Source organism: Bison bison, unplaced genomic scaffold, assembly GCF_000754665.1.
Source record: "Bison bison bison isolate TAMUID 2011002044 unplaced genomic scaffold, Bison_UMD1.0 scf7180017864472, whole genome shotgun sequence".
NCBI lineage: Eukaryota > Metazoa > Chordata > Mammalia > Artiodactyla > Bovidae > Bison > Bison bison.
Window position 1 is genome coordinate 14,112,096 of NW_011495033.1, and position 21,646 is coordinate 14,133,741.

General features: G+C 40.2%; 1 protein-coding gene across 2 annotated transcripts in view; it reads left to right on the forward strand.

The window, feature by feature from the left end:
- The window catches only part of TRIM37 (tripartite motif containing 37), a 151,165-nt gene that overhangs the window by 116,318 nt on the left and 13,201 nt on the right, over positions 1-21,646 (forward strand). Inside the window, exons 20-24 of one of the 2 annotated variants that reach the window (XM_010861626.1) lie at positions 6,255-6,383; positions 6,896-7,085; positions 9,203-9,321; positions 19,333-19,443; positions 21,013-21,091. In XM_010861626.1, the coding sequence (XP_010859928.1) occupies positions 6,255-6,383; positions 6,896-7,085; positions 9,203-9,321; positions 19,333-19,443; positions 21,013-21,091 (628 nt within the window). Of the gene's footprint in view, positions 1-6,254; positions 6,384-6,895; positions 7,086-9,202; positions 9,322-19,332; positions 19,444-21,012; positions 21,641-21,646 lie in introns of those variants that run through there. The other variant, XM_010861625.1, reaches the window with a different exon arrangement.

A 21,646-nucleotide genomic window follows, 5' to 3' on the forward strand; every position in this document is an offset into this window, starting at 1 on the left:
CAACTGAGCGACTAACAGTAATTTTCTGTTGCTGCTGCTGCTGCGTTGCTTCAGTCGTGTCCGACTCTGTGCAACCCCATAGACAACAGCCCACCAGGCTCCCCCGTCCCTGGGATTCTCCAGGCAAGAACACTGGAGTGGGTTGCCATTTCCTTCTCCAATGCATGAAAGTCAAAAGTGAAAGTGAAGTCGCTCAGTCGTGTCCGACTCCTAGTGACCCCATGGACTGCAGCCCACCAGGCTCCTCCGTCCATGGGATTTTCCAGGCAAGAGTACTGGAGTGGGGTGCCATTGCCTTCTCTACACACATATATTTCTTCAGAGTTTTAGTTTTCCTCATATAAGTTCTGTGTATGTCTTGTTAATATTAGTTTCTAGATACATTGTAATTTAGGTTGCTATTGTGATAGGATCTCTTTTTCCTTCCATAATATTTTCTAACTGTTGGTTATTGGTTATAGGAAGACTGTTGGTTTTTATATGTTTATTTTGTGTTAGCCCACTTAGTGAGTTTTTTAAAGTCTAAGTTTTTTAGTCAATTATATTGAATTTCCTAAGTATATAGTCATATCATCAGCAAAAGTCATAGCTTATCCACTCCTTTCCTGCTTATTTACTTTTCATATTGTATTGTCTAGGCTGGGATCTTGGAATGATGTTAACTAATAGCAGTTACAGAATTTTTGTAATGTTTTAAACTCTATTTAAGAATTCCTTAGTTTTTATCTCATTAAGTTCAAATTTTGCTATATGTTTCAAAAGGTAGTTTTTATAGAGTTGAAAAAGATACCCTTTTCCTAACTGCAGTAATGGTTAACATTTACGAAGTGTTTATTATTTAACGGATACTATTCTAAGTAGTCTAAGTCACATGTATTAACTCATTTAATCCCAACAATAACTCTGTGAGGCAAGTTAATTTTATCCCCACCTTACAGAAAAAGAAACTGAGGCACAGGGCATTAAAGGTTCCTGGAGTTTCACAGTGGTAAGTGCAGAGCCAAGAATTTGAACCTTAGAACCTGTGACTTCCACCATTTCACCCAGTACTTCTTTTCCTATTGTGAATGAAAAATGTGTGCCATAGCAGTAAACCAAAGGCTGTTACAGCCTTCAAGCCACTACACCTTCCTGAGGGAACTCAGAATGGGAGAGTCTTAAAGGAACTGTGAATGAGAAAGAACAGGATACTGGCCCTAGCTTGCTGAGTGAAGTGAAAATGAAAGTTGCTCAGCTGTGTCCGACTCTTTGCAACCCCATGGACTATACAGTCCATGGAATTCTTCAGGCCAGAATACTGGAGTGGGTAGCCTATCCCTTCTCCAGTGGATCTTCCTGACCCAGGAATCGAACCAGGGTCTCCTGCATTGCAGGTGGATTCTTTACCAACTGAGCTATCAGGAAGCCCTTAGATTGCTGAAGTGCATATTAAAGGAATGATTTCAGTGAGCTCAGACTCTTGCATCTTCCCATATGTAGAAAAGTGCTGAATTCATTAACTTGCGATATCTTGTGTTTTTTTAATTAACTGTTATCTTTTGATGTTCCAGTTACCTGATGTTTGTTGCAAAAACCCTTATATTTTTCCTCCCTTGACTTCAGAGTAGTCCCTCAGAAGTCCTCAGAAACTCCGCCAAATAAAACATAATTCTCAACTTTTAGGTTGTACTTTTTTTTTCTGTCAACACTACTTACTAAGAGTTTTTCTAAGTCAAGAAGTTGTATAGAATGATATCAAATGCTTGTTTGTCATCTGTCAAAATAATCATATTTTGCCCTTTTGCTTTGTGAACACAGAGAATGATGTCTTTTAATACTGACCATTCCTGGAATTCTAGAATGAGTCTGTCTACTTGGTTGTGGTTTGTAATCTTTTAGTACACGGTTGACTCTGAGCAGCATGGGTTTGCACTGTATGGTCCTCCTATCCACAGATTACTTTCAGTAAATCCACAGTTGGTTGAGTCTTTGGATGCTGAATTACTGATAAGGAGGACTGACTATGAAGTTATGCCCTTGTTCTTGCACATGTGGGATCTTAGTTCTTCAACCAGGGATCAAACCTGTGCTCCCTGCAGTGGAAATGTGGAATCTTAACCACTGGACCACCAGGAAGTCCCAGCTAATTCTTAGGATTCTTGAATATGTAGTAAATAAGTAAAATAGAGCTATACTTTCATTATTCTTTCATTAACATATTTTAGTTGTGATTTTATGCCAATCTCGTAGAATAAATTCAGAAGCCTTTGTTCTTTTCTATGCTGAGAAATTATTTTAACATGACATCTGTTTGTTAAAAGTGTAATGAAATTCATCTATAAAACTATTGAGTAATTCTTCGGGGAATAAAACTTTTAACAGCCTTTTTCATTTCTGTGTGTTTACTGGTGTCCTCATATTTCTTTTGCTTCTTATGTCAATTTTCATAATTAATTTTCCTAGCAAATTCATTTTATTAGATAAATATATTGGCATAAAGTCATTTACTCTGTTCCTTTAAATTTTAAAAACTCCCTCTGCATATGGGATGTTAACTTTTTGTTATATCATTGCTTATTTGTGTTTTCTTATTTTTTTCCCTTGACTTGCTAGAAGCTTGTCCATTTTATTCATCTCTTCAGAGACCTAATTCTTAGATTTATTTCATCTTACTGTTGTTGCTCAGTCAGTCAATCGTGTCTGAGTCTTTGTGACCCCATGGACTGTAGAATGCCAGGCTTCCCTGTTCTTCACCATCTCCCGGAGCTTGCTCAAACTCATATCCATCGAGTTGGTGATGCCATCTAACCATCTCGTCCTCTCTCATCCCCTTCTTCTCCTGCCTTCAATCTTTCCCAGCATCAGGGCCTTTTCCAGTGAGTCAGTTCTTCACATCAGGTGGCCAAAGTATTGGAGCTTCAGCTTTGGCATCAGTCCTTCCAATGAATATTCAGAATTGATTTCCTTTAGGATTGACTGATTGGATCTCCTTGCAGTCCGAGGGACTCTCAAGAGTCTTCTCCAACACCACAGATCAAAAGCATCAATTTTTTGGCACTCAGCCTTCTTTATGATCCAACTCTCAGGTCCATACATGACTTCTGGAAAAACCCCATTACTGTGACTAGACGGACCTTAGTCGGCAAAGTAATGTCTCTGCTTTTTAATATGCTCTCTAGGTTGGTCATAACTTTGTTCCAAGGAGCAAATGTCTTTTAATTTCATGGCTGTAGTCACCATCTGCAGTGATTTTGGAGCCCAGGAAAATAAAGTCTGTCACTGTTTCCGTTGTTTCCCCACCTACTTGCCAGGAAGTGATGAGATCAGATGCCATGATCTTAGTGATTTGAATGTTGAGTTTTAAGCCAACTTTTTCACTCTCCTCTTTGACTTTCAGCAAGAGGCTCTTTAGTTCCTCTTCACTTTCTGCCATAAGAGTGGTGTCTGTCTTTATATTATGTTAATTTCTGCCTTCACTTCTGTTAATGCATCTCTTCATTTTCTTTCCTTAACCAGTAGTACATGTTTACTTTGCAGTGAAGAAATTGGTCATAATTTTTTCTCACAGCATGTTTTTTTTTTTCCCCAAAAATGTACAGTTCATCAGTTTTTTATTACAGGGTTTTGTGACATTCACCATTATCCAAGTCTAGGACATTTTTATCATTCCTCTTATTATTGAACTTAGGTTTGGCTGCTCACTGCTTAAAAGCCAATAATTTGAGAAGCAAATGTCAGTAGAAAGAAAAGATGGCTTTAATCAGGAAAGCCAGCAGTTTGAGGAACTGGTGGACTTGTGTCCAAAGCCCAAGCCCAAGGCATGTGCTCAGCTGTGACAGTTTTTTTAAAGGGAAAAATTTGGGTGTTGGGAGGAGAATCTCAGTGAATTGAGGCAAGAGGTTGGGTTCTGCATCGTTCTGACACCATGCAGATTGGGTGCCTCTCCCTTCAGATTTATCAGTTATCTTGCCCAAGTGATCAAGGATTGCTTGGGGGCGCCATTGGAAGTAGCTTGCTTTAGTTGCTCAGTTGACTCTTTGCTACCCCATGGACTATAGCCCGCCAGGCTCCTCTGTCCATGAGGATTCTCCAGGTAGGAATACTGCCCTTGCCCTCCTCCAGGGATTGGAAGTAGAGAGCTAGTCAGTTTTTTCAACTGCTTAATTCTTCATTCTTCTTTTTATCTAAGAAAAGAATCAGCAAGGCAAGGTGTGCATTCAGGAGAGGAAGAGTCAGAAGTTGGATTAAATTGCCTCATGATCTCATTCCTATAATTAGGTTCTTTTAAGGTTAGAGGACAATAGATGGGCAGACAGGAAAGGGGCAAAGAGCTGCATTTACTCTCCCCGTAAACTCCATACCCAGGAACCCTTACTTCCCATCTTCCCCTTCCCCTTATATCCTGGTAATTGCTTATCTATTTTGTCTGTATGGATTTGCTTCTTCTGGACTTTTCATATAAATGGAGTCACACAACATGAAGTCTTTTGTATCTGACTTCTCTGGCTTAGCATAATGTTTTCAAGGGCCATCCATGTTGTAACATGTCTTTTTTCATTTTGTTTGAAGGCTGAATGATACCTCATTGTTTGTGGGTACCACTTTTTGTTTGATCTACTCTTCAGTTGATGAGGACTTTGATTTTTTATTTCTATTTTTTTGGCTGTAATGAATTATGATGCTGTGACTATTCATGTATGTTTTTTTTGTGTGAATCTATGTTTTTATTCACCTTAAGTATATGCTTAGGAATGGAATTGCTGGATTATATGAGAACTAAGTTTAATTTTTTGAGGCATGGCCTTACTGTTTTGTGGGCTTTTCTGATGACTCAGTGGTAAAGAATCCTCCTGCAACACAGGAGACTCGGGTTCGATCCCTGGGTTGGGAAGATCCCCTGGAGGAAGAAATGGCAACCCACTCCAGTATTCTTGCCTGGGAAATCCCATGGACAGAGGACCCTGGTGGGCTATAGGATCGCAAGTAGTCAGATATGACTGAGCACGGCACAGCAGGAGCGTACAGTTTTCACAGCAGCTGCACCATTTTACATTCTTCCGCCGCGTATAAGGATTCCAGTCTCACCGTATTCTTAGCAGCGCTTGTTTTTGTCCATCTTTTTTCCCTTTGTCCAGCTGGATTATCTTGGTTTCCTTGTCAGAAATTAATTATATTAATTTTTGACCATAAATATAAGGTTTTTTTTCTGAACTCTGAATTCTGTTCCATTGATCTTTTTTTTTTTTTTCCTTTACCACAGTATTGAATACTGTAGTTTTACAGCAGAGTTGTGAAATCCTACAAGTGAGTCCTCAATTCAAGATTGCTTTGAAGTATTCTGAATCTTTTTCATTTTTCTATGAATTTTAGGATCAGCTTGTCAATATTCACAACATCAACAATGAAAAGACAGCTGAAATTTTTATAGGGATTGTGTTGAATCTGTGTTATAGACCAAGTTTGGGAATAACGCTGTGTTAGCAGTATTGAGTCTTGCAGTTAATGAACACAGTATTTTCCCTCTTTTCTTTATTTCAACAATGTGTGATAGTTTTCCATGTTCGGGTCTTACATTTCTTTGTTAAAATGTTCCCTAAGTATTTTATTCTATTTGATGCTGTTAATGGAATTGTTGTCTTAATTTTGTTCTCAGATTATTTACTGCTGTGTAAAAAGTCAGTTAGTTATTGATCTTATATCCTGCTACCTTATTGAACCTGTTCATTACCTTTTAATGCATCTCTCCTGCTTTCTTATTTCTTTTTATTATTTTTCCATCTTCTTGAGTCTATGCATGTTTGGTCCTTTCGTTTCAGGTTTGGTTTTTTTTTTTTAATTTTATACATTTTCCTCTAATTACTATTTTAGCCACAGACATCTTAGTGTATTATAATTGTGGTTTATTTCTAATTCAGCATTGATTTATTTTTAACCCAATAATGTTTTATAGTTTCCAAGTGTTTTGGTGGTTATTGTTTTGTTCTTGGTACTTGGTTTAATTGAATTGAGATTGGAGTTTGTGTCTGGTATGATTTTTCTTTTGGAGTTCACTGATAATTTTCTACTTTTGTAAGAACACAAGCAATGAAATAGGAATGTTTTTGGCATAAAACCCCAAATAAACCAATTGGGACCAGAGTGTTCTGTTTATTTTTGGACACAGTAGATGGGAATTCCTTCCATATATGGTAAGATAAAACCTTTCTCGGGTTGCCTAGGTAGTAAGTTTTGTGCCATTTTATCATAATCAGAAATGTTTTAAAATGTCTTTGCAGCCACAAATAAGAAGAGTCATTCACCCAAGCCTGCTCGGTCCAGTGTAGCAGGTAGTCTGTCTCTTCGAAGAGCAATAGACTCTGGGGAAAATAGCCGTTCAAAGGGGGACTGTCAGACTCTAGCTGAAGGTGAGTTTGGAGAGTTCAAAATGTAATTTTGGTAGATAGATGTCTGTTGAAACTGACCTTATGGTATAGCTGCTTTAAAGGCACCAAATGCTGGAACTCAGGTTGAAAACCCCTTGATCGCGTGACAGAACAGACCATCAGTAAGAAAGTGCGACCGTCAGGCTTCATGTTCTGGACTCCTGAGATTTAAATACCTGGCATCAAAAAGTTGTTTTTGAGTTTTCCTGCAGTTTAAAAATGTACATATAATGAGATCTCCTGAGTGGAAACTGCAGTGTGGGACACCAGGGTTTGATCCCTGGGTTGGGAAGATCCCCTGGAGAAGGAAATGGCAATCCACTCCAGTACTCTTGCCTGGAGAATCCCATGGACAGAGGATCCTGGTGGGCTACAGTCAGTGGGGTCACAAATTGTCAGACACAACTTAGCGACTAACATAACCATAAGTGGAAACCAGAGAGAGAACCTTTTTTGTTTGCCTTCCTTCTGAATATACCCTTCCTTTTTTGTAGTCTCCCCGGGAAGCTCTCAGTCTGGGAGCAGGCACAGTTCTCCCCGAGCCTTGACCCATGTCAGTATCAGTGACATTCTGCCGAAATCTGAAGATCGGCAGTGTCAAGCTTTGGATTCAGATGCTGTCGTGGTTGCAGTTTTCAATGGCGTACCTGTTGTTGAAAAAAGAAGAAAAATGGTCACCTTGGGGTAAATGAAGTTCTTTTGTTTATATAATAGAATAATAGCTAGTAGCTTTGGTTGGCACTTATCTACAATGTAATAAAATAAATTTCTACTTTGTTAATTTTTAGCAGATTATTTGTTTATTGTATTAAAAAGGAACTTTTAAAGTATCAGAGACCTTCCTTTTTTCTTTAACTGAATGAGATAGTAGCAGAAGTTCAGTTTGGGTAAGTTAGAGCTCATTTTCACTGAAGTTAGGATAATAATGTATCCTTGTGTGATCTCTTTATTGTGGGGTTTTGAGTCAGCTTTTTTCCCCATCTGTCCCAGGCTTTTCAAACTCCTTTGTGCTGGACTTTATTGTGGCCCATAGGTCTTTATAGGAATTTTGTGTGGAACAGAGACCTTCTGGCAATTTAATTTTACCACTGCTTTTCTGCTTTCATCTCATCCTTTTTTCCTTTTATGAAAGTACCCTCAAAATACATAGTTGGAATTTCCTGAAAAGGTTTATATACATGGTCATTAGTACCTTTATTTCTCTCCCAGGAAACATGAACTCAAATCCCAGTCATGTCAGTTAAACTTCCATCAGCCTAAGAGAGTGAATGTGGGGTGTATTGTCTGTGAATGTGCAGATGAGCCTTTAATATCCATCTGCTCATCTATTTTATGGCTGTTAAATATCATTTCTAATTTTAAACAATGGAATAGTTTTACCTTGGAGACTTTGAAAAGAACTTTGAATTAAATTTAGAGAAAGATTAATATCCCTTAAATTTACTTTATTTCATCGAGTTTTTAGATCTGAATAATTACCAAATCTAAAAGGACAACTGGTGGCTTTGCTTTCTGCTGTGGCTCAGGTTTAAGCAGGGAAATGTGACAATCACTGGAGATTGTCTTGTCCTTCCCATTTCCTAGTCTGGTTTTACACAGGTTCCTTTTAAGATGAAAGCTGTAACTAGCTTTTATATTTTGTTACAGAGGTTTATATCTGCCTTTAGTCATAAAGATTAAATGTGTACGAATGTATAGTTTTTGTAGACTGTAAAATCCTTTATAATCGTGTAAAGCTCATAGCCGTAACCCCCCTCATTTTATGGTTAATTATACTGCCAGCCTGGCTCATGTGATGTTTTCTAGCTTGTGTCTTTTTTTCCTTGCCTGATTTAAGGTAGCATAAGCAAAAATTTTAAATACTAATAATAAATGGTTCAAAATGGAAGTTAAAAAAAGAATATTAAGTTTCCCCATCTTTCTCCCATCTGCTTTGTTTTCCAGCCCCCTGCCCACACACATTCCTGCTGTTCTTAATTTTTTATATATGCTGTGTCTTCTCAGTTTTCATGCATATTTAAATAACTGCGGCCGTATAGTTTTTTTTCCTAATAAAACTGGTACACCTTATTTTCTCATTCAGTATACCTTAAAAGCCTTTCCATATTGGTGAGAACATGTTATTATTAGTATTTTATTTATTTTTAAATGAAGGATAATTGCTTTATAGCATTGTGTTGGTTTCTACCAAGCGTCAACATAAATCAGCCATAGGTTTACCCATGCCCCCTCCCACTACACCATCCCTCCCGCCTCTCTCCCCATCCCATCCACCTAGGTTGTTACTGAGCCTGTTTGAGTTCCCCGAGTCATACAGATTCCCCTTGGCTGTCTCTTGTATGTGGTTATGTTTGTTTCCATGTTACTTCCTCCATCATCCCACCCTTTCCCTCCTCCCCTGCCAGCCATGTCCATAAGTCTGTTCTCTATGTCTGTGTTGGTAAGGACATATTATTAAGGACGTCCATTTCTATTTATTTTTAGGAATTCTTGAGATAATTGTAGATTCACATGCAATTATAAGAAAGGATAGAGAGAGCATGTGTACCTTACATTGTTTCCCCTAATGATAACATTTTGCAAAATGCTGATATATTGTCTCAGCCAGGATATTGACATTGATGCAAGCTACCACTTTATAACCTTTCATTGTAAGTGAATCTTTTAAAAGTAAAATTTGAAATTTAGTATTAAACCCCGATGCTCCATACCCTATTAGTTTGCTCAGAAGGAAGGAAATCTAGATTATCATATCACTGACAGGTTATACCAAAATATAAGGTCATTTCTCCCTCTTTGAGGACTAATGCTACAGGAAGTCGTCTGGAAGGAATGCAAATGACTGATTTGGAAAATAACTCGGAAACTGGGGAGCTACAGCCTGTTCTACCTGAAGGAGCTTCTGCTGCCCCAGAGGACGGTAAGGCATGAGAAAGTCATAACTGGCGGGAAGCGGAATACTCGTCTCTTTGGTGGTGGTGCGGAGTGGTTGGTTTAATGAAACAGTTACTGAGGTGTTACCTACTATTTGACATGCTTCATCTGAAAATAGCATTCATTGTGCCACTGAGTTTGATTCACTAGGACATTAATTACAGGGGAAAGCAAAGTAGTTGACTACATAAAAGGATATATCTTACTAGAAGGGGCAGTTTCGAGGGGAATATCTGCAGATACTTTGTTTGCTCATTCATTAAATGTGTTATGCTACCTACATGAGGAGGCATTGAAGTTTTTCTAGATATGAAAGATGACATTGGATATATTCTGTGTCTTATGGGAAAAACATGCTTTGTCTTTTTAAGTCAGTCTTGGTAAATGTTTGTAGGTTGCTTTGCTCTTTTAGAAGAATTGCAAACTTTAAGCACTTGAAAAATGCTTTATTGACTTCTGCTCTGCCAGTTTATTCTCAGTTACATTTCTAATATTTGTCTACAACTTCTTCCAGATTCGTTATTCTTTATCTTAAAGCATAGAAGACTTTGTAATTTTGAGTTAACAGATGGTGCTTGCAGCGAGGCTGCGTGCGTTGCCCTTGCTTGTCCTTTATATGTGAGCAGAAAAGCACGTCAACTTTATTGATGATATTTGACATTGGAATTTTTTTCATTTCTCTGTGAAACTGCCATGTACAACCTCTGCATTCATTTGAATTTCAATGATTGATGAATTGTAGCTCAAAGCATGTGATGAAAGGTGCCGGCATCTACCTCTGACTGCCCTGTGAGAGGGAGTGTGGGTGTTAGCATTTTCAAGTTTTTCAGCTTTAAAGAACACTAATCATTTTGTCTTCTATCTTGGTGCTCCTGTGGTAGGCAGCATTATTTCAGTAGAAGAGATTAAATAGAAAGGATTTTTAGAGTGAAGTGTTGATTTGAAAACAATAGGAAAAATATATTATGTTGATCTTTATAGAAAGGACCTATAGTGATTTGCCAGTAGGGATTAGCTAGTTTCCATGTGTTTATACATACTGGTTATAAATTGTGATGACTTAAATTGTTAACAGAATATGCTTTAATTATAGGCTCCTGTTTATGCAGCATTTGTGAAATGCTTCTAATTTGTCTGGCATTGTTTTGATGCTGGTGATAAAGTAATTCCTGAACCTACTGCTGAGTTCACGGTTTCTCTGCCTTGATGCCATTGGCATTTTGAGATAGGTGATTCTTTGTATTCGGGGCCTGCCATTTGCCTGTAGTCTCTTTAGCAGTTTTCTTGGCTTTTAACCACTAGGTGCCAGTAGTACCTCCCCTAAATTCCAGCAGCCAAACAAGGTCTCCAGACATTGCCACTGTCCCCTGGGAGGCAGACTCTTCCCCAGTTGAGAACCACTGATTGAGGTGAAAACTTGAACCAGGGGTGACAGTTCCTTAAGAATCACTTGCCAGAGTGGGTTATGCTTATACATGGGAGTGGGTTATAGTTACACATCCCGCATCTCAGGGGTGCTGGGTATGTGTTGGTGGTGGTGGAGGGGAGCAGAGAGCGTAGTTGAAAACCCCCGGTCAGGTCTTGAGAGACTAGTTAACAGCCAATTATAGTATGGAACGATCAGTGCTACGATAGCATATATAGGGACTCAGCTAATACGTGGGCTTCCCTCGTGGCTCAGTGGTAAGAAATCCACCTGCAAGTGCGGGAGATGCGGGTTCAGTTGCTGGATTGGGAAGATCCCTTGGAGAAGGAAATAGCAACCCACTCCAGTATTCTTACCTGGAAAATCCCATGGAAATAGGAGCCTTGGGGGCTGCAGTCTATGAGGTCGAAAGAGTCAGACACGACTTAGCAACTAAACAACAACTAACAGGTATGTAATAATAAAAACAATAGATAGTATTTCCAAGCCCTCATGGGGATGTCAGTGCAAACCTACATGGTGGTTACTTTTATTATCTTGATCTTACAGGTGACTAGGCTGAGGCCTAACGATGTAACTTACCTTACTTAGTCACAGAGCCAGTGCTCTTAACTGTCACCTCTCTACTAGTCTTTGGAAAGATCATCCTTAGGGATGAGTATGAATTAGTACGAGTTAGGTGAAGACTGGTGAAAGATGAAACCAGACCAGAGTGGAGGCAGAGGTCAGATCATGAAGAGTTACACTGTGTGTCTAGCTAGAATCTGGACTTTGTCTTTTGAATGGGATGTAAGCAAGAAGTGAGATAATAAAATTATGTTTTAAAATTCCTACTCTGGTTGTGCTGGAGACTGGGAATGGGGTGTGGAATTTGGGACAGAAAGACTGGTAAGAAGCCTGTTAAGTGAAACTCAGTGAGAGATGACTTGCACTTTTAAATTTCAGCCTTCATCTCATAATTTCACATTTCTCAATTTTTCTATATAAATAGCTAGCCAGCCCCAAAAAACCCCATAAGTTTTGACATTAGCTTCATTTCATTTCTTTTTTTAAAGGTGATTGTTAACAGCCTATCCTAAACTGGAGCAAGTCATTTGCTTGGCCACATTTAGAATCGTCTATGCACTTTCATCCCGGTGGCTCAGAAGTAGAGAATCCACCTGCAGTGCAGGAGGTACAGGATTCGGGTTTCATCCCTGGGGTGGGAAGATTCCCTCAGAGAAGGAAATGGCAACCCACTCCAGTATTCTTGCCTGGAAAAAATTCCACGGACAGAGGAGTCTGTCGGTTACAGTCCGTCGTCAAAAAAGAGTCAGACACACCTGAGCGACTGGGAACACATGCACTTTCAGGTCCCTGAAGCTGAGATTCAGTGCTGTCAGTGCCACTCAGGAACTCACTCTTCTTATGTAAGGAGGGTTGCAGTGATGCAGAGCACCTAGAACTCAATAAGAAAAGTTGCTGTAAACATGCAAATCAGTAGTGCCAAGAAAAGCTACCATTGCAGGTTGCTGGTGAACAGTTCATTTACCACTGGAGTCCCAGGCTAGGCGGTGAGGAGACTGGAGGAGGGGATTAGGCAGACTGAAGGAGCTCTGTGCCTTTTGGATTTTGCTTTATGAGAGAAGAATGGGGCCTTCCTTACTGCGGTGGGTATTATTCTGTCAGCAGCAGGAGCCAGTTTTCAAGAAACCTTTATTTTTCACACCAGTAAGCCTTGGTGAAAAGTTGAGTGAGGTAGTCTTGTGTCTGTGCTTAGGAAAAACAGGGCTCTTTGTTCTTGAGCAGAATGCCTAGAAGAACATACTCTGTGCCGTGTCACTGTAAATTGGTGTCTCTCTCCTCCTCTTTCTCCTCCCTACTGCCAAGCTGTTTGAAGAAACTTTAAATAAGGCATTCTTTTTGTTACTAGCTGGGAATTTGGGACAGCTAAAGCAGTCTTTTAAATGTTACTGAGGGTCAATAAAACGTGACATTTCTTAGACATGACAGTCATCAACAGGCCTTTTCCTTTCTAACTGGGATCATATGGGACAACCTTGTATAATCTCCTGGTTAACGCCCACGTTCCAAGTCTTGTCCCTCCCAGTTGATACCCTGCAGAAGTCTATAGGTAGACCAGTTTCTTCTCATGTAAGTTGCAAAACCCCAGTGTAACTTGCTTCCCACGGTATAAGCAGTAGGAAGATTTACTGTCTTGTATTAACAGGAAGTCTCACCTAACTCTGGTCGGACAGTATCAAGGCTGGAAAATTTAGCTGTTTAATGTCATCAGAGCTTCCCTGGTGGCTTAGATGGTAAAGAATCTGCCTGCAATGTGGGAGACCTCGGTTTGATCCATGGGTCGGGAAGATCTCCTAGAGAAGGGAATGGCAACTCACTCCAGTATTCTTGCCTGGGAAATCCCATGGACAGGGGAGCCTGATGAGCTATAGCCCATGGGGTCACAAAGAGTCTTTTACTCACTTTCAGTGAGAGTCTATGTCATCAAGAACCTGTTTTCTCCAACCACCTCCATTCCCCTTTCTTTTGCTCTGCAATTCTAAGCAAGTTGACTTTGCTCCCCTCAGGATGGCAAGGTGGTTGCTACAGTTCCAAACTTCATATGGAATCAGAATAATGTTCTGGGTTTAGTGGAACATTATATCATTTTATATGTCTCTATTTATCAATAAGGAGAACCTTTCTTAGAGTTCATCTGATTAGTCACTAGCCAAAGGAAAGGAAACTTGACCAAATCTAAACATTTGTGATTCCCCTCCCTGATCCACTCTACCTGGACACACGAAGCTTTGACTAGATGGACCTTTGTCAGTAAAGTAATTTGTCTCTGCTTTTTAATATGCTGTCTACATTGGTCATAGCTTTTCTTCAAAGGAGCAAGTGTCTTTTAATTTCATGGCTGCAGTCACCATCTGCAGTGATTTTGGAGCCCAGAAAAATAAAGTCTGTCACTGTTTCCACTGATTCCCCATCTATTTGCCATGAAGTGATGGGACCGGATGCCATGATCTTAGTTTTCTGAATGTTGAGTTTTAAGCCAATTTTTTTGCTCTCCTCTTTCATTTCATCAAGAGGCTCTTTAGTTCTTCTTCACTTTCTGCCATAAGGGTGGTGTCACCTGCATATCTGAGGTTATTGATATTTCTCCCAGCAGTTTTGATTCCAGCTTGTACTTCATCCAGCCCAGCGTTTCTCATGATTTACTCTGCATATAAATTAAATTAGCAGGGTGACAATATACAGCCTTGATGTACTCCTTTTCCTAATTGGAACCAGTCTGTTGTTCCATGTCTGGTTTTAACTGTTGCTTCCTGACCTGCATACAGGTTTCTCAGGAGACAGGTAACGTGATCTGGTATTCCCATTTCTTTAAGAATTTTCCAGTTTGTTGTGATCCACACATTTAATGGTATCTTAAAATGATTATCATTGACAGCCAGTTGTGTGAAAACTTGTTGACACCTTCTGGTAGGAGTAAGAAAGTCCTGTATTCAAATTTCTTAGAGTTGGTGAAATCTCACTAGTTTGCTTTACCCTTTAATGCAGTTGATACACACTGTAACATATGGGGCAAAGCACGTAGCAGTAGGTGGTGATCTGCTGCTTGACAATAGCTGCTTTCATTTATTTGACCTTATGTTGCGTGTACTTGCTCTCACTGCCATCAGGCAGTGGTTGTACAGGACCCAGGACCTGTGACCTAGAGGTCAAGAGACCAATTTGGTTTTCTCATTCACAGAACTAGGGAACTTCCAATCTTAGGACTTGATAAAAGACCAAAAAGTGTTTTCATGCAGGAATTCCTTTCCAGCATTTCTTGGGAAATGCATGTTTTTCTGAATCCTGAGAAAAATGAGTCAAGAAATAAAAAAACTGAAAAAGTTATTCTTATTCTCCTGTTAGAGTTAATCTTTAACAGTCAACACAGCATCATGGGTACTTTTCTGGGGTCCAGTGGTTAAGACTCCATGCTTCCATTGCAGGGGGCGTGGGTTCAGTCCCTCGGCAGGAAACTAAGATCCCACACGCTGTGTGGGATTGAGATTAAACTAGAAAACAGCAGCAGCAGCACAGAAACATACGACTGTTCTGGAAGAATCCTCTTATGGCAAGTTGAACATATAAACTGGAAATGCTGATACCTAGAATCAAAGCTTAATAAGATCATAGGAGCACCTTGCAAAGAAGCAGTTGCAGTCAAGTCTGTCCTGGCTACAGCTGTTGCCATTTTATGTGTTCATGGCCCTGTCTGCTGCTATGTAAATATTAATGAGTCTATCCTATCTTATCCTATACCACAGGGGTCCCCAACTTGTTACGAATAGGACTGCACAGCAGGAAGTGAGCAACAGGCAGACATACCCCCATCCCACATCTGTCCATCTGTGAAAAAGTAGTCCCTGCTGCCAAAAAGGTGGGGGCCTACTGCTGTACAGGGATCCTTTGTGTGTGCTCCAGGAAATAGGAAGTTTCGGAAGCAAAGTGTTCTCATATTGGCATTTTTGACATGTGATTCCACGTAGTGCTCTAAACCTTCCTGAGAGTTTAAGTGTGACGTTTTCAACTATTACCTAATAACGTTCACAGAATGTTCCAGTATTTGAATATTTAGTGTCGGCTACAGTTTTTGTAAATACTACAAACTAACCAAAAATTTTAAAAGATATGTAATAAAGAATTTGAAAACTATTTTAAGTATTTAAAGAATAGCTTAAGATTTTGGGAATTCCTGAGGATTCCAATTCCTCGTTTGTGAATCCTGGAGGTTAATATGTCTCGGAATTCAGAAACACTGGTACCAAGAGGTCAGATTTGTGCTTGGAGTTTCACTGTGCTGTGCTTAGTCGCCTAATTGTGTCCGACTCTTTGCAACCCCATGGACTGTAGCCTGCCAGGCTCCTCTGTCCATGGAGATTCTCCCAGGCGAGAATACTAGAGTGGGTTGCCACGCCCTCCTCCAGGGAATCTTCCCAACATAGGTATCAAACCCAGGTCTCCCTCATTGCAAGAGGATTCTTTACCCTCTGAGCCACCAGGAAGGCCCAAGAATACATTGTTGTCGTACTAGTCACTTAGTCATGGCCGACTCTTTGTGACCCTGTGGACTGTAGCCCACCAGGCTCCTCTGTCCATGGGATTCTCCAGGGAAGAATACTGGAGCGGGTTGCCCGCCCTTCTCCAGGGGATCTTCCCAACCCAGGGATTGAACCTGGGTCTCCTGGACTGCAGGCACATTCTGACCCCTTGGAAGCCACTAGAATGAATACACTTGCTTGTTGGTTTTAGAGTTTCAGCAACAGTTCTGTGAAGGGCCACAAGGTGGAGGTAGTGCTTCACGCAAGGAGCTGGTTTGGGCTCTAAACAGTCTTGCTCTTGAGAATGTGGATTGGACCCCTGGGAAGGGAAGATTCCCCGGAGAAGGAAATGGCAACCCACTCCAGCATTCTTTCCTGGGAAATCCCATGGACAGAGGAGCCTCCTGGGCTGCAGGTCTTGGGATCTCAAAGAGTCAGTCACGACTGAGTGCACATGTACTTGACTCTTTAAAGCAGGAAGGTTTTTTCCTTTGCGGAGAAAGGAGATTTTAGAAACATCCAGCCTGTATCTTCAAAATGTTTAACGGAGAAGTAATACTATACAAACTCTTCTTAAAAACAGAAGAAGAGGAATTCACCGGTAAAGCCATATGGGGCTACAGTTTTCTTTGGTGATAATTTTTTTAAACTACCAAGTTTCATTTCTTTTAATGCTTAACATACCTATTCAGGTTATCTGTTTTTACCTGAATGAATTTTGGCAGTTTGTGTCTGTCAAAGGATTTGTCCATTTCATCAGTGTTCTTGACTCCATGAACATAAAATTTTTTATACTGTTCCCTTATTATCCTTTTAATGTCTGTAGATTCTGTAGTGATGTTCCCTTTTATTTCTGATATTGCTGATTTTGTTTGCTCTTTTTTACCTTAGTCTGCCTGAAAGCTTTTGAGTTTTATTGGTTTGTTTTTGCCATGCAGCATGTGGCACGATCTTAGTTCTCTGACCAGGGACAGAACCCACATCTCCTGTGGTTGAAGCATGGGGTCTTGACCACTGGACCACCAGGGAGGGAACTATTCCCTTTTTATCCTCCTGTTTGTTAACCTCTGTTTTAAAATGCTCATTTCATTGTTCTTTAACACTGATTAATTTCCTCTTTCACTCATGCTATTAATTCATCTATTAATAGTTTAATTTTAACAACAATGTGTTAGTAATTCTTTGAAAATCTATCTTTTCCCACAGAGAAACACAGAATCACGTGGTCTCTTTCCCGTTATTCTGTGAAAATGTGTGGCCCTGCCCTTGTGGCATCTGTGTGCCTGCTGACTCACTTTAGGCAGGCTGTCTGCCTTGTTTGTAAAGTTTGGTTGGAACATGTCTTTTTGAGACTTTTACCACCCTTTGTAGAAAATTTGAGTATTCATTTTTTTTTCCTCCTGTGATAGTAATTGTGACCTGGACTGTGGAAGTTTCCTACCACAGAGGTCTTTTAAATGTTTCAGAAGAGTTCATGAGTGTTTTTTAGATCTGCTTCTGTTAGATAATTTCAACATGATTTCTGTCATCTCAGCACTGATATTTGTTGCTTATCTTTACCTGGTTTTTCACGTGCTGAAATAATTTTGGAATGATTTCTGGATATTTTCTTAAAAACTAATTTTATTTACTTTTTGGCTGTGCTGGATCTTCACTGCTGCATGGGCTTTGCTCCAGTTTGGTGAGCGGAGGCCACTCTGCTTGTGGTGCTCGGGCTTCTCACAGCAGCGGCTTCTCTTGTTGAGGAGCACGGCTCTCGGGCCCGCGGGCTGCAGTAGTTGAGGTTCCTGGGCTCTAGAGCTCAGGCTCAGTGGCTGTGGCACCCTGTGAGATCTGCCAGACCAGGGAGGGAACCCGTGTCTCCCGCCTTGGCAGGCGGATTCTCCACCCCGAGCCACCAGGGAAGCCCCCGAGACATTTTTCATATGATTTGTGTGAGACCCTGGGCCTCTTTTGAATCTGTCAGTTTGTTGCTACTTCAGGTTCTTATCTACACCAGTAGACGTGATTACAGAGTCCTCAAGTAGCTACTTCATGCGCGTTCTGTCAAGGTTCTGTAACTTCCTTCAGTGGAGAAGATGGGGTGGAATGTGTACATTGCTTCATCTTACCTAGAATCTTCCCTCCAGAGGGTTTTACATTTGCTTTATTCAAAAACACTAGCTCCTGACCAATTTTTATGTTCCTTTCCTGAGATTTGAACTGAAACCGTAAATCCCAAACCTAAATTAGGCACACTGCCCTTTGTTTGAATTCTGAGGTGAACTGACCACAGAAACCAGACAAAATTCCCTGCTGTCTTCCTGTGACAGTAGACATATTTAATTACTCTTTCAGTGAGAGTTTTAGTTTTATGCTTGGAGTGCAGATTTAGCCTCAGTTTCATCTCCCTTTCTGTGGTGGATCCAGTGTTTTTTTGCCTATTCCGAACAGAGGATTTGATTCCCTGGTGACACAGACGGTAAAGTGTCTGCCTGCAATGCAGGAGACCCGGGTTCAATCCCTGGGTCAGGAAGATCCCCTGGAGAGGGAAATAGCAACCCACTCTAGTGTTCTTGCCTGGAAGAAGTCTATTAGGGGAAGCCTAATAGACTACAGTCGCTGAAGTAGCAGAAAGTTGGTCACAACTGAGTGACTTCACTTTCAACAGAGGATTACAGATTTTCTGGGACTTCCTGGTGGTCCAGTGGTTAAGACTCTGTACTTACACCGCAGGGGGCGTGGGTTCCATCCCGCACACAGTAGAGCTGCGAAAACAAACACCTTTCACAGCAGGCTCTCTGGGGTGACATCATCTACCCCACTATTTTCCTTATCCTTTTTTCTGCTGTACCATGGATTTCCCTTTTTTCTTTTAAATATAGCTGTTCATTAAAACTTCAAGATTTTATTTTATCTAGCATTTATAAGGGTTTATAGCAGAAAGATTTTTCAGATTTTCTTGATCTCTGTCTTGTGGAACTAGAAAAATCCTATAGAACTTGTCTTTTAAAACCAACTCATGCACGAAAACAAAATCGGAGGCCCACATGGGATAGTAACTCACTTATTGCTAAGATTACTGGAATTTGGTGTGCACACGTGTAGATATAAGTGTAAATGTATGTTTGTGTTTATACGTGTTTATATTTGTGTATATTTTAGGCTAGAAACTACATTGAATCAGGATTAAAAGAGCGCCTGTTATCTCATGATTATCAAGGGGGAAAAAACTGTATTTGCTTTGGAAAAGATATATCAGTATAATGAAATTAATACTGGCTTTCAGTTAAAACTTTTCAGACACTTTGAGAACAAAAATAAACACAGCTCTAAATAACTAAAGAGAACTGAGTTTTGTGCAGTTACTTTTTCTTTGCTTTGTTTGCTTGGTATCTTCTATTATCTGGGCATTCAGTGTAAAATTCCGAAGAATCTCAGTTTAGGGTAAGGAGGCTGCCTTTTTCTTGACGTGGTTTCCTGTCAGACATGTTCTCTCCTTCTTCCCTGCCAGGAATGAGTAGCGACAGCGACATCGAGTGTGACACCGAGAGCGAGGAGCGGGAGGAGCGCGCCGGCATGGGCGGCTTCGGCGACGCTTTCATGGCGCAGCCCCCAGATGAAGGTGCAGCACGTGGTGTCGCGTGGCTTAGTAAAACCGTCTCTGCTGCTGCTGCTGTTTCCTTTGCTTCTGTTTCTGCTTCGCTGCTTCTGCTTCTTTTTCTTTTTTAAATTACTGTCATTTGTGACACAACATTCTTTGGGGTAGACTAAATGATGAGTACTGAAAAAATTTGGTAGGCTGTATTTGCCTGGTCAGACACCTGATGAGGCATGCTACTTAATGGGCGAGGCTGATGTTGACAACCTGCTTTGGTACAGCCTATGACCTGAGAATAGCTTTTACATTTTAAAGAGTTGTTTGGGAAAAAAAAAAAAGGCAAAACAGAAAAGAATTTCCAGCAGATCCCGATAGTGGCCTGTAGTGCGTAAGTGTTAGCCAGCCCTCTTGGGAGGTTTCAGATACTTGATTTTCTTTTTTCTTTTCAGAGATACTTGTAGCCTAGCTAATAAAGTAAGTTTTTAAAAGACAGCCTTTTCCAGGGACTTCCCTGGTGATTCAGTGGTTAAGAACCCGCTTTCCAATGCAGGGGACGCAGGTTCAGTCCCTGGTCAGGGCACTAAGGTCCCACATACATCAGGGCAACTAAGCCCGTGTACAACTAAAGAGAAACCCACAGGCCACGGCTAGAGAAGCCTGTGTGCTGCAGCGAGAAATCTCGCAGGCTGCGGTGAAGATCTCCTGTGCTGCAAACTAAGACCCAGTGCAGCCAAATAAATATTAAAAAAAGGCAACCTTTTCTGATTTTAGAAATGTGTGCAGATTATAGAATCGTTGATTTACCTCTTCCTTCCAAAAAATAAAAAAGTCTTAGGAAAAAACTGAGAGAAATCCGTTATTAGTTTTATTTTAGATGTCCAACATAATGATTCGATACATTGCAAAATGATCACCGCGATAAATTTAGTTAACGTGCATCACCCATTGTTAGTATTTTATCCAGAGACCTTAATGGTTAATCTGAGCATTCCTCTGTAAGCACTCCTGGAATGACAACATTGTCAGGCTGATGTTAATTGTCATCTTTTATTTTACAGATTTCCCTGATACTCTAGTGTCTTTTTCAATACAGAGCCAAGTGTTTGATGATTTTTAAGTATTAAGGTATTCTTGGTAACTTTCTCTGCTTCTAAAAGAAGCAGCCAAATTTGAAGCAAAGTTATTTTGAGTGTTGGTGGGTTTTTGTAGTGATGTTTGCATGCTCAGTTTAATTGACTTGGAAATACATTTTATATTTACAAAATCATCCTTTGAGTGTCCATCATCATCGTTCCTTATTCCGTTCTTCAGCTGCTGCCATGGTGTCCCCAGGGGACAAAGTCAGGCAATGCCTTTCGTCTTCTAATTATGGGCATCTGTTAACACATTTTGGTTTTTTCTCCTTTATTTTCCTTTTGTGTTTGTTTACGCTTGACTCTGATAAAGAATTCTCTAGGAATAGAGATTTGTTTACAACCCAGCACATCTTTCTTTATCACTTAAATAACACACTTGCTAAGGTCACTTAGAGATATGGGAAAGAAAATACGAGTGTTTAAAAATTGTTAACTGTTTTTTATCATTTTCTCCTAGATACACATTCCAGTTTTCCTGATGGTGAACAAATAGGCCCTGAAGATCTCAGCTTCAGTACTGATGAAAACAGTGGAAGGTAATTTTCAAATCAAGAGAACTGACTTGTAAGCCTCCTTGACCCCGAAATTGGCTGTCGTTGGTGCTCAAATTTGTCAGTGGTCAGATAATCAGATTTTTTTCACCATCTCTACTTGAAATAGTAATTGAGACTTTAGAAAGTAGCACAATCCTAGTATAAAACATTAGTACAAAGGAAAAAATTAAATGTGGGAAGAATTCTGTGTAATGTAATGAAATAACAGTGTAGCCTAATTAACTTAGTAAATTGGCGTATTCCTAAGAGGCAGTTTGTCTGCTCCGACAGAAGGGCAGTTAACTGCCAGGAATGTACCCCGAGGTAGTGCATGCACTTAGTGAGCTGCTCCGCGCCGGTGCTCTCCTGTCCTGGCTAGATCCTCAGTTCTGTTGAGATGACTGCCTTTATAGTTTGGGTTTTAATTACAGTTTCTAGTTTCATTAATGCCTATAGATCAGTGAGCAGAAATATCACTTCTGTGTAGATTCTGCCCTGAAGACACTTTATGTGAGTAACTGAAGCAACACTAGGCTGAACGTCCTCTTTGGAATGTGT